Source organism: Nannospalax galili, unplaced genomic scaffold (genome assembly GCF_000622305.1).
Source record: "Nannospalax galili isolate Female #2095 unplaced genomic scaffold, S.galili_v1.0 scaffold443, whole genome shotgun sequence".
NCBI classification, from domain to species: Eukaryota; Metazoa; Chordata; class Mammalia; order Rodentia; family Spalacidae; genus Nannospalax; species Nannospalax galili.
The window spans coordinates 4,741,728-4,757,534 of NW_008352479.1; the positions used below are offsets into that span (position 1 = coordinate 4,741,728).

The 15,807-nt window shown below is 41.5% G+C and overlaps 1 protein-coding gene across 1 annotated transcript in view; it reads left to right on the forward strand.

The window, feature by feature from the left end:
• Kif15 (kinesin family member 15) overlaps positions 1-15,807 on the forward strand; it is an 86,526-nt gene that overhangs the window by 56,475 nt on the left and 14,244 nt on the right. The window contains exons 25-27 of the mRNA XM_008849496.3: positions 3,329-3,433; positions 4,625-4,747; positions 13,265-13,411. Coding sequence (XP_008847718.1) covers positions 3,329-3,433; positions 4,625-4,747; positions 13,265-13,411 — 375 coding nt within the window. The remainder of the gene's footprint in view (positions 1-3,328; positions 3,434-4,624; positions 4,748-13,264; positions 13,412-15,807) is intronic.

Here is a 15,807-nt window from a genome sequence, read left to right on the forward strand (position 1 = left end):
AACCAAATTACAAATCATAGGTATACAGGAAGGAGAGGAATCCCAAGATAATGGCATGGACCAGATCTTCAACAGAATCATGGAAGAAAATTTTCCAAAATTAAAGAAAGACATGTCCATACAAATACAAGAAGCATATAGAACACCAAACAGGACCAGAAAAGAAACTCTCCACGGCACATCATAGTAAAAATACTAAACGTACAAAACAGACACAATACTGACAGCTGCAAAAGAGAAACAAGAAGTCACATATAAAGGAAAACCCATTAGGATTACAGCTGACTTTTCAGTGCAAACTATGAAAGCCAGAAGAGCCTAGACCAAAGTATTCCCAGTTTTAAATGACCACAGATGCCAACCCAGTTTACTATACCCAGCCAAAATGTCTATTATAGTTGAAGGGGAAAGAAAAATCTTCCATGACATAAATAGGCTGAAGGAATTCATGTCCATAAAACCAGCCCTTCAGAGAGTTCTGGAAGCAATACAAAGAGCTGAAGATATGAATGACTATATCCAAGGGGTTGCAGAAAGAAATTCATTGAAGGTATAACTGTGCAAAAGTACAGGTATATGAAGAATGTAAACAAAAATAAAAATGACAGGATTCAATACTCAATCTTTCATTAATAACTTTAAATATTAATGAACTGAACTCCCCCGTCTAAAGACACTATGTGAATGGATTAAGAAACAAAACCCATCTTTTTGTTGTCTGCAAAAATCTCATCTCACTTTCAGGGATAGACACTAAAGTGAAAGGATGGAAAATATACTAAGCAAATGGTACCAAGAAAAAAGCAGGCGTAGCAATTCTAATATCTGACAAAATAGACTTTAAACTAAAATTAATCAGAAGAGATAAAGAGGGTCACTTCATTCTAAGATATTACAGTCATGAACATTTATTCACCAAACTCTGGTGCACCCAACTTCATAAAAACAATACTACAGGACATTAAGACCCAGATTAATCCCAACTCATTAATAGTAGGGGACTTCAATACCCCACTGTCTCCATTAGATAGGTCAACAGGGCAGAAAGTTAACAGAGAGACATCTGAATTAAGCAATACCATATATCAAATGGACTTAACAGCATCTACCGAGTATTCCACGCAAGCACCAAAGGACATACTTTCTACTTAGTACCCCATGGAACTTTCTCCCAAATCTATCATATACTAGGGCACAAAACAAACCTCAACAAAGACAAAAATATTGAAATAATTCCATGCATTCTATCAGACCATAATGCAAAGCTTACAATCAACACTGGAAGAAGCCCTAATCACCACATGAACATAGGGAGATTAAACAACACACTCCTAAATGATGAATGGGTCAAAAGAGGAATTAAGAAAGAAAAGTATTCCTGGAACCAAATGAAAAGGACAATACAACACAACAAAACCTCTAGGACATGCTAAAAGCTGTCCTTAGAGGGAAGTTTATAGCTCTAAGTACCTACATCAAAAAAATCAGAAAGAACACAAATAAATGCCTTAACTCGAAAAGCAAGAGCAAATGAAACCCAAACTGGCAGAAATCAATGAAATTGAATCAAAGAAAACAATACAAAGAATCAACAACTCCAAGAGCTGGATCCTTGAAAAGATAAACAAGATTGACAGACCACTAGCCCAGTTAAACAAAAGAAAGAAAGAGCACCTCCAAATCAACAAAATCAGAGATGAGAGGGTTAACATCACAACAGACACCAGAAAGATACAAAACATTATAAGGGAATACTTTAAAAACCTATATAGCACTAAATTTGAAAACCTAAAAGTAATGGATGCATATCTAAAGGCATGGGAACCACCGAAACTAAACCAAGAAGAGATTAACAGCTTAAACAGACCCATAACACATAAAGAAAGGTGTCTAACAACCATCCATAACTCCTGTTCCAGGGGATCCGGTGCCTTCTTCTGACCTCTACAGGCATTGCACAACATGAGTGTACTTACACACATGCAGGCAATACACTCATGCACATTAAAAAAAAAAGAAAGAAAAAAAATATTTTTGACTTAACATTGCAACTCAAGACACTTGAAAAGAGCCCCAGCTCCTGGAACTCACTATGTAGACCAGGCTGGCCTCAAACTCACAGAGTCACCAAGCCCTGTGAAAGAAAATATTTTTTAAAAAAAGAAAAAGAGCCCGGCGTGATGGCGCGTGCCTTTAATCCCAGCACTCAGGAGGCAGAGGCAGGTGGATCTCTGTGAGTTTGAGGCCAGCCTGGTCTACATAGTGAGTTCCAGGACAGCTGGGGCTACAGGGAGACCCTGTCTCAAAAAGAGAAAAAAAAAAAAGAATGGTGCTGGAGAGATGGCTTAGCAGTTAACAGAACAGTCTCCTCTTGCAGAGGACCTGGGTTTGAGTCCCAGCACCCACATGGCAGCTACAAAAGTTCTTAACTTCCGTTTCAGGGAAATCGGAAGCCCTCTTCTGACCTCTGCTGCATTGCACGACACGGGTGCACTCACATACATGCAGGCAATACACTCATACACGTAAAATAAAAATAATAGATATAATATTGAAAAAAAAAATGACCTGGGTGGCACACATCTTTAATCCTAGTATTTGGGAGGCAGAGGCAGGCAGATCTCTGAGATCAATGCAAGCCTGGTTTGCATAGGGAGTTCATGCCAGCTAGGACTATAGGGAAAACCTGTCCCCAAAAACAAGGAATAAAGGGAAGGAGGAAGGGAGATGGTTTATGTCTTACCCTGACAGAAACAGTTTACAGGAGGAAAGATTCAGTCTGGCTCATGTTTTGAGGGGACACAGTGCATCAGGGAGGGGCATGGGTCCATGTTGGCTGCTTATTACATAGCACCTACCAGGAAGTACAGAGAATTGGGTGGGGACTGGGGCCAGCTACAACCCTAGTACTGACATCCTCCAGCTAGGTCCACCTCCTAAACATTCCAGAATCCCCTGAAACGGAGTCACCAGCTGGTGACCAAGTATTCAAACACATGATCCTGTAAGGGAACTTTCACATTCAAACAAACTGTAAGCTAATCGCTATTTTAAATATATATTTTATTTATTATTTTTATTTTATGTATGAGTGCATTGCCTACATGTAAGTATACCCATGTTGTACAATGCCCATCGAGGTCAGAAGAGGGCATTAGGGTTATAGACAGTTGTTAGCAGCCATGTAGGTGCTGTGAACTGAACCCGGATCCTCTGCAAGAGTAGCCAGTGCTCTTAATTACTGAGCCATCTCTCCAGCCCAAAAGTTAATCACTTTAAATGATCTCTATAATGTCACTTTTTCTAAAGATGTTTTTGTCCTCATCAGGAACTTGTCACCAACCTCATGAGCCAAATCCAAGAGTTAAGAGCTTCAACTGGTGAAAAAGCAGAAATCATAGACACTTTGAAGAAAGAACTACAGGACATAAATGTAAGTTCAGTAACAGCTTTAATATTTGAGCATGTGACTCACTTGAGGCTCCTAAGTTTAGTAGCTATCTCACCAGATGAAAAGATTGTGTGATAGAGTTAAGTTTGGAAGTTAATAGAAGTTAACCACCACATGGTTTCTGAGATGTGCAGTATGTTCTGTGCAGTGTGTACACCTTGGCCATCAGGGCAGGCAGCAGCATTTCTGTGCCAGATCCCTGACCTGGAACAGTGTCCTCTGCACCATTTGGGGGTTGCTGATTACAAACATATGAGTGTTGCCAGTAACTATTAACACTACTGTCAGACTCCTTATTTGCCTTAAGAAAAAACAAAAATAGCCAGGCGTGGTGGCTCATGCCTTTAATCCCAGCCCTCGGAAGGCAGAGGCAGGTTGATCTCTGTGAGTTCAGGGCCAGCCTGATCTACATACTGAGTTCCAGGACAGCTGGGGCTACAGGGAGACCCTGTCTCAAAAATACCAAAAAGAAAAAAGAAAAAAAACAGAATAGGAAAAAAAAAAAAAAATTACATACTTCTGTTAAATTCAGAGACAATGATTATTTGCAAGTGGGTTTGTTTCCCCAGGCAGAGACTCAGCACCATTTCTTAAAATTGCTGCTGCTTTCTCCTGTATGCGTCTAAGTTGAATGTTGCTGCCTTGCCCTTTGCTTGGTCAAGGTAATGGTTTATCTATGTCTGCTGTGCTCTAAGAGAGCTCGCTGCACTCTACTTTATTTGCCAGTGCATCGCTGATGAAGGTGACAAAACCAGATGCTGGTACTTGTGGGACTTTCCCATTCCTCTTTGCCATGTGTACTTGTTTTTTCATTCATGAGGGTTTGTTAGTTTGTTAATCTGGTCCTCACCTTAGAACTCAATCATTTCTTTTTTTCTTTATTATTTTTATTTTATGTGTATGCGTGTATTGCCTGCATGTAGGTAAGTGCACCTGTGTCATGCAATGCCTGAGGAGGACAGAAGAGGCTGTTGGATCCTCTGGAACTGGAGTTAAGGACAGTTGTTAGCTGCCATGTGGGTGCTGGGATTTGAACCTGGATCTTCTGCAAGAACAGTGTTCTTAACCGCTGAGCCATCTCTCCAGCCCTCGATCATTTATTTCTAAGTTAATTTAATGTACAGATAAACAGCACAGCATACCACTCTTGTATCATGACTTCCTTTTCTACAGTACAAATACAATGCTGCTTTAGCTGACAAAGAAGAGAGTAAAGAGTTAATCAGGAGACAAGAAGGGGATATCCTGGATCTGAAAGAAACTCTTAGACTGAGAATACTCTCGGAAGACATTGAGGTAGGTATATACAGGGAATGTCCTTATACTTTTCTGCCTTACTACTTACCAGTATGTATATTTGTGAATGGAGGGTCTTAATGAATAAATAGACTTCTAAAAAAAGATTTTATTTATTTTTATTTATATCTTTGTGTGTCTGTGTTTTATATGTGTGAGTGCCATCAGAGAACAAGAGAGGGCGTTGGATCCTCTGGAACTGGAGTTAGAGGTGTTTGTGAACTACCTACTATGGGTGCTGGGAACTGAACCTGGGTCTTCTGCAAAAGCAGCAAGTGCTCTTAACCGCTGAGCCATTTCTCCAACCTTGAATAAGGAAAATAATTTCCTTTTAAGGAAATAATAATTAGGGTCTGACAAGATGACTCAGAGTAAAACTGCTTCCCACCAAGGCTGATGCCCTAAGTTGAATTCCTAGAACGCATGTGGTGGAAGGAAGGAGAGAATTGAGTCTTGCAGGTTGTTCTTTGACCTCCCCACATGTGCTGAGGCACATGGATGCCTGTGTACACACACACACACACACACACACACACACACACACATACACCACACAAATATTTTAAAATTAGTAACTAGAGCAGATTTTCCCAATGCAATTGGGTAATTAAAAGATAACAGTAATTGGAGGTAGTGGTACACACCTTTAATCCTAGCACTCAGGAGGCATATAGAGGCCTATCTCTATAAGATTGAGGACAGTCTGGTTTATATAGCTAGTTATAGGCCAGCTAGGGTTTCAGGGAAACCTTACCACCAAAAGCCTGCCCCCAACAAAAAATAAAAAGATAACACTGAATTGTTATATTTTATGGAGGTGTTCTGTTTTCATTCACTTGTGATAACACCATGTTAAAGCCTCATAGCTGACCCCACATGTAGGGAGCAGAGCAGAGCCTGTTTACTTTAATGGAGTGGTAACAGCAGAAGCAAAATCCTGGGATCATGTATTAACTAAAGATTTTTTTATTGCACATCTTTAATTGAGGTAGGTGGATCTCTATGAGAGCAAAGCCAACCTAGTCCACATAGGGAGTCCCAGGCCAGCTGGGACTGCAGGGAGACCCTGTCTCAAAAGGACCAAAAGAAAAAAGAAAGAAAAAAAAGAATTTTTGTTGTTGTTCTCATTGTTAGTATAAATCAGTCTTTTACAAAATTAAACAGTATTGCCCCATAGTTAAAAAGTGAATCTCGGGGCTGGAGAGATTGCTTAGCGGTTAAGAACACTTGTTCTTGCAGAAGACCTGGGTTCAAATCCTAGCACCCACATGGCAGCTAACAACTGTCTGTAACTCCAGACCCAGGGGATCCAACAGCCTCTTCTGTCCTCTGTGGGCATGACACAGGTGTGCTTACCTACATGCAGGCAATACACATATACACATAAAAAATAGAAATAAAAAATATAAAAAGAAAAAAGTGACTCTAGCCAGTCGTGATGGTACACACCTTTAATCCCAGCACTCTGGAGGCAGAGGCTGGTGGATCTCTGTGAGTTCAAGGCTAACCTGGTCTACATAATGAGTTCCAGGCCAGCTAGGGCTACAGGGAGACCCTGTCTCAAAAAGACCTTCCAAAAAAGAGAATATATTCTCTCCTAATCCCTGCCATTCCTCTGCCCCAGTGTTGTCCTGTCCTGTGTATACCTCCAGAGATAATTTTCTGTTAATGCTCTATACTTTGATTCTTCCTTTTTTTGCATAACATCAATCTACTATGTATACTGTTCTGCATTTGCTTTAAAACTATGACATAACTTCAAGAAATACTTGTTGAATCCACTTACTGTGCCACATGTCCCTGGCCTGGTATCTGAGAATGGAAGAAAGATTGAAATACTGTTCGTGCATCTAGCTTAAGTATATTGTGATAGAATAAGTGATCCAAGAGCACAACAGGAAAAGAAGAGAACAATTTTGCCTGGGGATATGCCTATCTTAGTTTGTCTCTCCATTGCTGTGACAAAACACTCTGACCACAACCAACTTGGGGAGGAAAGGGTTTATTTTATCTTACATCTCCCGGGTCACAGTTTATCAGGGAGCCCAAGGTAGGAACTCAGGGCAGGAACCTGGAGGCAGGAGCTGGAACACAGGCCATGGAGGAATGCTGCTTACTGGCTTGCTCCCCTGGCCTCTGCTCAGCCTGCTTTCTGATGCAACACAGGCCCATCTGCCCAGGGGTGGCACCACCCACAGTGGACTGGGCCCTCCCACATCACTCATCAAGAAGATGCCCCTCAGACATAGCCACAGGCCAGTCCAATAGAGGCAATTCCCCAATTAAGGCTCCCTCAACCTGGGTGTGTCAAGTTGACATTAAAGCTATCCAGCACAATGCTCAACAACTTCTGAGAAGACATAACATTTGTGCAAGACTTGGGAGCTGTGAACATTTTTGGAGTGTCCCCAGCACTGTGAGCAATCAAGTCAATAGTGAGGATGTGGGAGCCAACATAGAAACACTCCAAGCCTGGGCACTAGAGTGACTTAGCATGGCAGGGTCTCTTAGGAAACAAAGTGCATAGTTGTCAAACCCAGGTAGAAGACCACAAATGCGATCTAGACCAAGAAGTGCTAATTGGAAAGATAGAATTGAGGAGCTACAGATGGCATGATTTGGGCTGGGAAGAAAAGAACTGGCCTATGGGATGAAGTGATGTGCATATCTATGAGGGCACAGAGAGAAGCCCAGGAAAGTAAATGAGATTCTCCTTCTCTATAGGTGCTTTGAACTCCTAAAAGATCTAGTAATTTGTTTATAGCCCTCTACATCCCAGGGAGGATTCCAGACTGCTAACATAGAATATAAGAAGATTAGAACAAACAGCCAAAATAGCAAAGTTAATTCAGAGACAGCCTATGGAGCTGGAATTTCAGCTGTGTAACCTTGGGGAAGTTATGGGTGCCTGTGCTTCCCTGTGAGTTCTATAGAAAGGGCAGCACAGCCTATTGTGTAGTATGTTATGATGGTGAAACATGATCATGCAGCCTGAAATGCATAGTGCATTGTCTGCTGCTTCGCCAGTTGCCCGATATGTGTTACATGGGAATGGTTTTAGGGCCAGATGAGCATTATACACAAAATCCACAACATAGGCAGTCTATAAAGTATAAAACACAGGTTAGAAATGTTGCTCCATGTGTCTTGTAAAAGTAAAACTGGAAATATAGCTGTTGGAGTGTAAGTAGTTTAATGAGAGCTCACAGTGGCTTGTATAAAAGCTCCTCCTTCCTGTTCTCTGTCTTCTTTAAATAAATATACTTGTGGCCAGAGAGATGGCTCAATGAGAAAAGGTGCTTGCTACTAAGTCTGACCTGAGTTCAATCCCTAGTACCCATATAATGGAATAGAGAACTAGCTCCTACAAGTCGTCCTCTGATCTTCACACAGAGGCTGAAGCATACAATACACACACACTAAATAAATGTAATAAAGAACTAGTAATTAAAAACAGTGTGTTCTGGCACACTTCTTTAATCCCAACAAAGGAGGCAGAAGCAGGTGGTCACTGTGAGTTAAAGCCAAGCTTGGTCTTATAAGGTGTGTTCCAATCCAGTCAGGGTCACATAGTGAGACCCTGTCTCAAAAACAAGAAAAGTTCTAATTATGATATTGAAGTATTTTAGACTCAGGTAGATTTGACTTTGTAAACAACCAGTTCATATTCACTTTGTATTTCTGTTTATATAAAATGTAGCTTCTGGTTGTAGTTTGTGAGTTATTCAAATCTTCCATATGTTAGTTTTCAATAGTATGCACTCCAGGCCAATGCAAAATGAGAATAATGAGATTACAAATATTCTAAAATTCAGAGAAAATGACTATTACTTGCACATGAACATCTACATGGAAACTCCAATATACTATTTCAGTATCTTAAAATAGTGATGTTAGCCAGGTATAGTGATACAGGTCTGTAATCCCAGCACTTGGGAGGTAGAGGCATGAGGACCAGGAATTCAAGGTCAGCTGCATGGGAAGCTGTCTCAAAAAAAAAAAAAAAAAAAAAAAAAAAAAATCAAGCAAAAATTGTATTCACATGAATAATCAAAAGTGTTTTCTAAGCCAAGTGTGGTGGCGCATGCCTTTAATCCCAGCACTCAGGAGGCCAAGGCAGGCATCATCTGCCTGAGTTAAAGGCCAGCCTGGACTACATAGCTAGTTCTAGGCCAGGGAGACCCTGTCTCAAGACAAAAAAGAGTGTTTTCTAAAAACAATTTTACTATAGATCAGCAGTAGATAGCTTAAAAACAATAAAAACATTTAAAAAGTCCTGTGTACAAAAATAGAATAATGTGTCAAAATTAGGGAGAAAATTTAGTAAAAGTTAAGGCTATCAAAGAGATTTAGATAAAGTGAACTAAAGTGAGACTTGAACAGGAAGACACAGAATTATTTTAGATACAGAAATATATGTAATTCCAACTCAAATATCAATTAAAAATATTGGTGATAGAATTTTTAAATTCCTTTGAAATAAATACATAAGATTTCTCAATAAAACTTAAGAAAGAACAATATGGAAAGATTTGTGAGCTAGGGGATAAATGTGCCGGGTTAGGCTATTCAGAGATTGTTGCAACAATTGGAATATACATGGCTACAGTGAAGGGGAAAGAATTGAGTGTAAAGGTAGAGGCATATTGCAACAGTGAAAGAGGGTGGATTCAGTCAGTAAATATTAGGAAAACTGACCAATTTGAAAATAAAACCTTTTAAGTTCTTAAGAAAACAAGTTCTTGGGGGCTGGAGAGATGGCTTAGTGGTTAAGAACACCGGCTGTTCTTACAGAAGACCCGGGTTCGAATCCCTGTACCCACATGGCAGCTAACAACTGTCCGTAACTCCAGTTCCAGGGGATCCGATGGCCTCTTCTGTCCTCCGGGGGCATTGCACAACATGGGTACATTTACCTACATTCAGGCAATACACTCATACACATAAAATAAAAATAATAAATATTTAAAGAAAAAAAAGAAAACAAGCTCTTGAGGCTAGAGAGATGGCTCAGTGGTTAAGAGCACTGGCTACTCTTGCAGAGGACCTGGGTTCAATTCCCAGCACCCACATGGTGGCTAACAATGGTCCTTAACTCCAATTCCAGGGGAATCTGATGCCCACTTCTGACCTCTGTGGGTATTGCATGACACAGGTGCACTTGCATGCAGGCAATACACTCACACACAATAAATATTAAAAGAAAAGAAAACAAGTTCTTAGACTAGACAAATGATAGAGTATTAGAAAGTACAAATGCATATGAATAATCTTGACATTATTTATTGAAGATGACCATAAAAACATTCTTGATATTAAGGTTACAAACAGTAAAGTAAGGCTAGGTGTGGTGGTGCACACTTATAATCCCAGCACTAGAGAGGCAGAGTCAGGAGGATTGCTACAAGTTAGAGACTAGTCAGGCCTACATAACCAGACCCGTCTAAAAAAGCAAAACACCCAAAAGACAATAAGAGAAGATTATACATTTTAAACTTTTTTTAAAATTTTTATTTTACATGTACATGTGTGTTGCCTGCATGTAGGTAAGTGCACCCGTTGTGCAATGCCAACAGAGGTCAGAAGAGGCTGTCAGATCTTCTGGGACTGGAGTTACAGACACTTGTTAGCTGCCATGTGGGTGCTGGGATTCAAACCCAGGTCTTTTCTCTGGGGCCATCTCTCTAGCCCCAGATTATACATTTTAAAATAGGTAGACATAGCAATAAATTAGAGGGAACTATGAATAATGTCAACAAGTTAATTACCTCAATGGAGTACTTATAAGTGATGAAGACAGAATCATGGACAGTGGACAGCAGACAATGCATGAATAGTTCCTGAAAGAAGCAATGTAATGGCACATATACAATCAAAGATAAGCATATTTTAAATACCCTGATCTTAGAAGGAGGAAACCTTCAGCCTCAAAGAAGCCATGTAGAGAAGATGACAAGATTCAGCTGGTGATATGTAGCCTGAAAGTTTTTACCTGTGCTTTGAGTTTGTATTTTTAGAAAATTAACCTAAAGAAATAATCCAAATATGAGGAAGAAAGTACATAGAATAGTGAAAAATTCAGGTCGGCTAAGATATTTAGTCATCAGTTAAACTGTGATACATCCAAAGATGAAACAGAATCCACCCAGTGAAAATTTATATTACCCAAAGTGTATACAGGGAGAATGTAGCATATCAAGTCCTCTTTTTTGTGTGTGTGCTCTTGTGCGTGTGTGGGGGGGTGTGAATGCGAAGGCTACAGGTCAGCCTCAGGTTTCATTCCTCAGGCACTGTCTGTCCATCTGTGCTTTTGAGACACAGTTCCCTTCTGGGACTTGGAACTTGCTGATTAGGTTAGGCTGGTTAGCCAGTGAGCTGAGCCATCCTCCTGTCTCTACCTTCCCAGAGCTAGAATTATGGGAATACCACTGCACCCAGTTTTTTGCATGGGTGATAAGATTCAAATTCTGATCTTCATACTTATATGTTTAAGTTTCCTTTTTGTTGCTGTAATAAGACTTTGATCAAAAGCAACTTGAGGAGGAAAGTGTTTCTTTGGCTTACACTTCCAGATCATAATCCATCATTGAGAGAAGTCAGGGGAGGAACTCAAGGCAGGAACCTGAGGTAGAAACCATGGAGGAATACTGTTGATGGCTCACTCCTGGGTTCATGCTTAGCTAGCATTCTTTTTGGTCTTTTTGAGACAGGGTCTCCCTGTCACCCTAGCTGGCCTGGAACTCAATATGTAGACCAGGCTGGCCTTGAATTCACAGAGATCTGCCTGTCTCTGCCTCCCAAGTGGTGGGATTAAAGGTATGTGCCACCACACCTGGCTCTTAGCTAGCATTCTTATATAGTGCAGGATGGTGATGCACACAGAGGGCTGGACCCTTCTGCATTAGTTAATAATCAAAGACACTCCCTCACAGGTATGCCTACAAGCCAGTCTAATCCCTGTGTGGGTACATACATGTAAGCACAGTGCCCTTGGAGGCCAGAGAGTCACATTTGGAAAGAAAAGATAAGCAGATTCTGTTCTAGTTTGGTAATGACTCCCTATGCTATGTAGGATTTATGTATGGCAGCTTTTAGGACTTCTTAATCTTTGTGCCACTTTCTTCTACTTTATTCAATGAGGCTTCAGTGGTCATTGTCAAGAACAGCTTCAGCCCTTCCCTGACTGCCTGGGGTAGAGACAATCTTAAACAGTTATTTACCTTTTGGTATATAAAACCCCAGAGTCAAGCTGGCAAGATGGCTTAGTGGTAAACTGCTTGCATCACAAACATGAGTGTCTAAGTTTGGATCGCCAGCACCCATGATCCTACAACAGCATGAATCTGTAATTCTAATACTGGGGTTTGAAAAGTCAGACAGATCCAGGCTGCTTGCTAGCCATCTGGTCTAGCCAAAATGGTAGGCTCCAGGTTCAGTGAGAGACCTTGTCTCACAAAAAATAAAGTGAATAGGGGATGGAGAGGTGTCTCAGCAGTTAAGAGCACTAGCTGTTCTTGCAGAGGACCCAGGTTCAATTCCTAGAACCCACATGGCAGCTAACAACCATCTGTAACTCCAGTTCTAGGGGATCCAATGCCCTCTTCTGTCCTCCTTAGACTTTGCACAACACAGGTACACTTACATACATGCAGGCAAAACACTGATACACATGAAATAAAAATAAATTTTCAAAAAATTTAAAAAGGGCCTGGAGAGATGACTTGGCAGTTAAGAACTGCTCTTGCAGAGGACCCAGGTTCAGTTCCCAACTCCCACATGTTGACTAACAACCATCTGTAACCATAGTTACAGGGGAATGCAACACCCTCTTCTGATTCGGCAGGCATTGCACGACATGGGTGCACTTGCACACATGTAGGTGATACTTGTACATAGGAGATAACAGTTTTCTCTTCTTTTCTTTTTTTTTCCCCTTCTTTTGGGGTTTTGAGACAGGGTCTCACTATGTAGCCCTGGCTGCCCTGGAACTCACAGAGATTCACCTGCGTCTGCTTCCTGAGTGTTGGGACTAAAGGTATGTGCCACCACTCCTGGCTTGAAAATAATATTTTTAAGAATTAAGAATAAAATAAGGTATACAGCAATGGAGGAAGATGCTCAATGTTGATTTCTGGCATCCATGTGCAAACACAAAATACACAGACGCATCCCACAAAATTCATAGTCAGTTGGTGGGACAGTAGGTAAGCTCTATTCCTTGAGTCCTTTCTAGGAAAAGCTCAGCTCTAAACTCCTGATAGGGAGGAGAGTGCTACCTAGCCTGAACAAGGAGTCTGTGAATCTTCTGAAATCACACCTCATGGCTTGGTCACCTAAATAAGGAACTGGTTGGCGTGTCTTGGAATGGGTTAGCACATAAACCAAATAATTTTTTTTTTTAATTTTGTATATAGAACTCTACTAACCTTTTAAAAATTATATGTAGTAATGATTTGTGAACCTTATTGGAAGGTCACAGTTAAGAAATAATTCTTTTATGAAATTGTCCCCTAACAGAGGGATATGCTGTGTGAGGATCTGGCCCATGCCACTGAGCAGCTGAACATGCTCACAGAGGCCTCAAAAAAGCACTCAGGGCTCCTGCAGTCTGCCCAGGAAGAGCTGACCAGGAAGGAAGCCCTGATCCAGGAACTTCAGCACAAGGTGAGGTGCACACTGAGCCACTCACACACCAGCAGGGAAGAGGATGGTGGTGGTTGTCCTGACATTTCCTGGTTTGGCTGAGTTCTCTATGTACAAAAGGTGGACAAATGGAGTATTCCATCATGAACTGAACTTGCTTGGCTGCCTGTCTCCCTCCCTACCCTGGGTCCTTGACACATGACAGCAGTGCCTAACCACTGTGATGAAGCACTTTTTGGCTGCTGCTCTGCTGTTTTAAATTTTATATTTTCTCATGAGCTGGCAAGATGGCTTACCAGGTAAAAATACTTGCTGCTGAAGCCTGGTGAACCGAGTTCAATCCCCTGAACCTGTATAAAGGTGGAAGGAGAGAAAGTTGTCTTCTGAAAGTTGTCTTCTTCCATGTGGGCATTGTGGCATGTGGGCTCACACACATCATATACACACATGTGTGTGTGCAAACATAAAAGTTTCCCCAGGTTTGCAGAAATATGATTGTTTTGCTTTTTCAGGACTTTAGATTAATAATTTGAAAAGCAGTGAAATATTAAACTCCTCAAAGTAACAAATTGTGGAATATGTGTATGTATGTGTGCACACATGCATATATGACATTTAAAAAACATCTTTTTTTGTTGTGTTTGAGACGGGGTCTCAGTATTTATCTTAGGTTGGCTTTGAGCTCATGATTCTCCTGCCTCCATCTCCCACAGTGATGAGAGTACAAGCACATGCCACCATGCCCAGCACAAAACATCTTTTGTCTAAAGGTCTCATTATGTTGCTCTGGCTGGCCTGGAACTCACTGTGTAGACCAGGCTGGCCTCAAACTCAAGAGATCCACCTCCCTCTGCCTCTCAAGTGCTTGGCTTAAGGGTATGTACCACCATGTATGGCCTGAGGCCTGAAACAAATAATTGTATATATTTATGGGGTTCATCGTGATAGGTTTTGCTAGAGTGGGTTTAGACAGTCTTGCTATGTAGCCAGGGCTTGCCTGGTACTCACTATGCAGCCAAGACTGGCCTCAAACTCATTGTAATCCTCTTGCCTTGACCTCAAACTCATTGTAATCCTCTTGCCTCAGCCTCCTGAATTCTGGAATTACAGACATAGGCCACCTCACCCAGTTCAACATGATACTTTGATAATGTGGTTGCATTATAGAATGATTAAATCAAGCTAGTTAGCATATTGATCACATACCATTTTTGTGGTGCAATGTTTTAAATCTCCTCTCTTTCCAGTTTTGATCTATACTTTATACATTGGTTTTTGTTTTTTAAGACAGGGTCCCTTCTTAGCCCAGCTAGCCTGGAATTCACTAAGTAGACCAGGTTGTACATTATTTTTAACTGTCCTCAAAATATGTTGCATTATGTCTTAGTTTGTTTCTTCATTGCTGTGACAAAATACTCTGACCATTACCAACTTGGGGAGGAAAGGGTTTATTCAACTTACATCTCCCAGGTCACAGTTCATCAGGGAGCCCAAGGTAGGAACTCAGGGCAGGAACCTGGAGGCAGGAGCTGGAGCACAGGCCATGGAGGAACACTGCTTACTGGCTTGCTCCCCTGGCCCCTGCTCAGCCTGCTTTCTTATGCAACACAGGCCCACCTGCCCAGGGGTGGTACCATCCACAGTGGGCTGGGCCCTCCCACATCACTCATCAAGAAGATGCCCCTCAGACATGGCCACAGGCCAGTCCAATAGAGGCAATCCCCCAATTGAGGCCCCCTCAACCCAGGTGTGTCAAGTTGACACTAAAGCTATCCAGCACAGCTGACCCCTCGTCAGCTTGACACACAAATGTCACTATTAAACCATAAACTTTCCAATTTTCATCCCCAAGATATGATGTTAATATCATAAGACAGTACAACCTTAAAAACCCCACAATCCTTAAAAAATCCAAACACTTAAAAATCCATAGTCTCTTTTAAAAGTCTCAACTGTGGGTGGGCTTCTATAAAATCCAAACAAGTACTATCTTATTTCAAAGGGAAGAATCGGACACACCTAAGCAAAACCAACTTCTGGGCTCCAAAGGGTACTGGCAGCTCCACTGCTCTGACTCTGCAGTCCACAGCACATTCAGCTCATCTTGCAGACCGAGGCCAGCTCCATTCCATACTTACTGCTGTACTTGGTGGTCATCCCATGGTCCCGACATCTCCAAAAAGCTGGGGTCGCCACTGAAACTGAGGCTACATCTTCACCAATGGCTTCTTCATGCCTCTCTGGGTGCAAAGCCTCAGATTCTCTCCATGACCCCTTCAATCCTGCAACTGAACTGCACTTTCACCTGTGGCCTTTCCTGGCCTCTGCATGCCAAGCCTCAGCTGCTCTCTGTGACCCCTTCATGCTTTCAACACCAGAACCATGCAGGAGACTCTTACACATTACCAAGTCCTGCT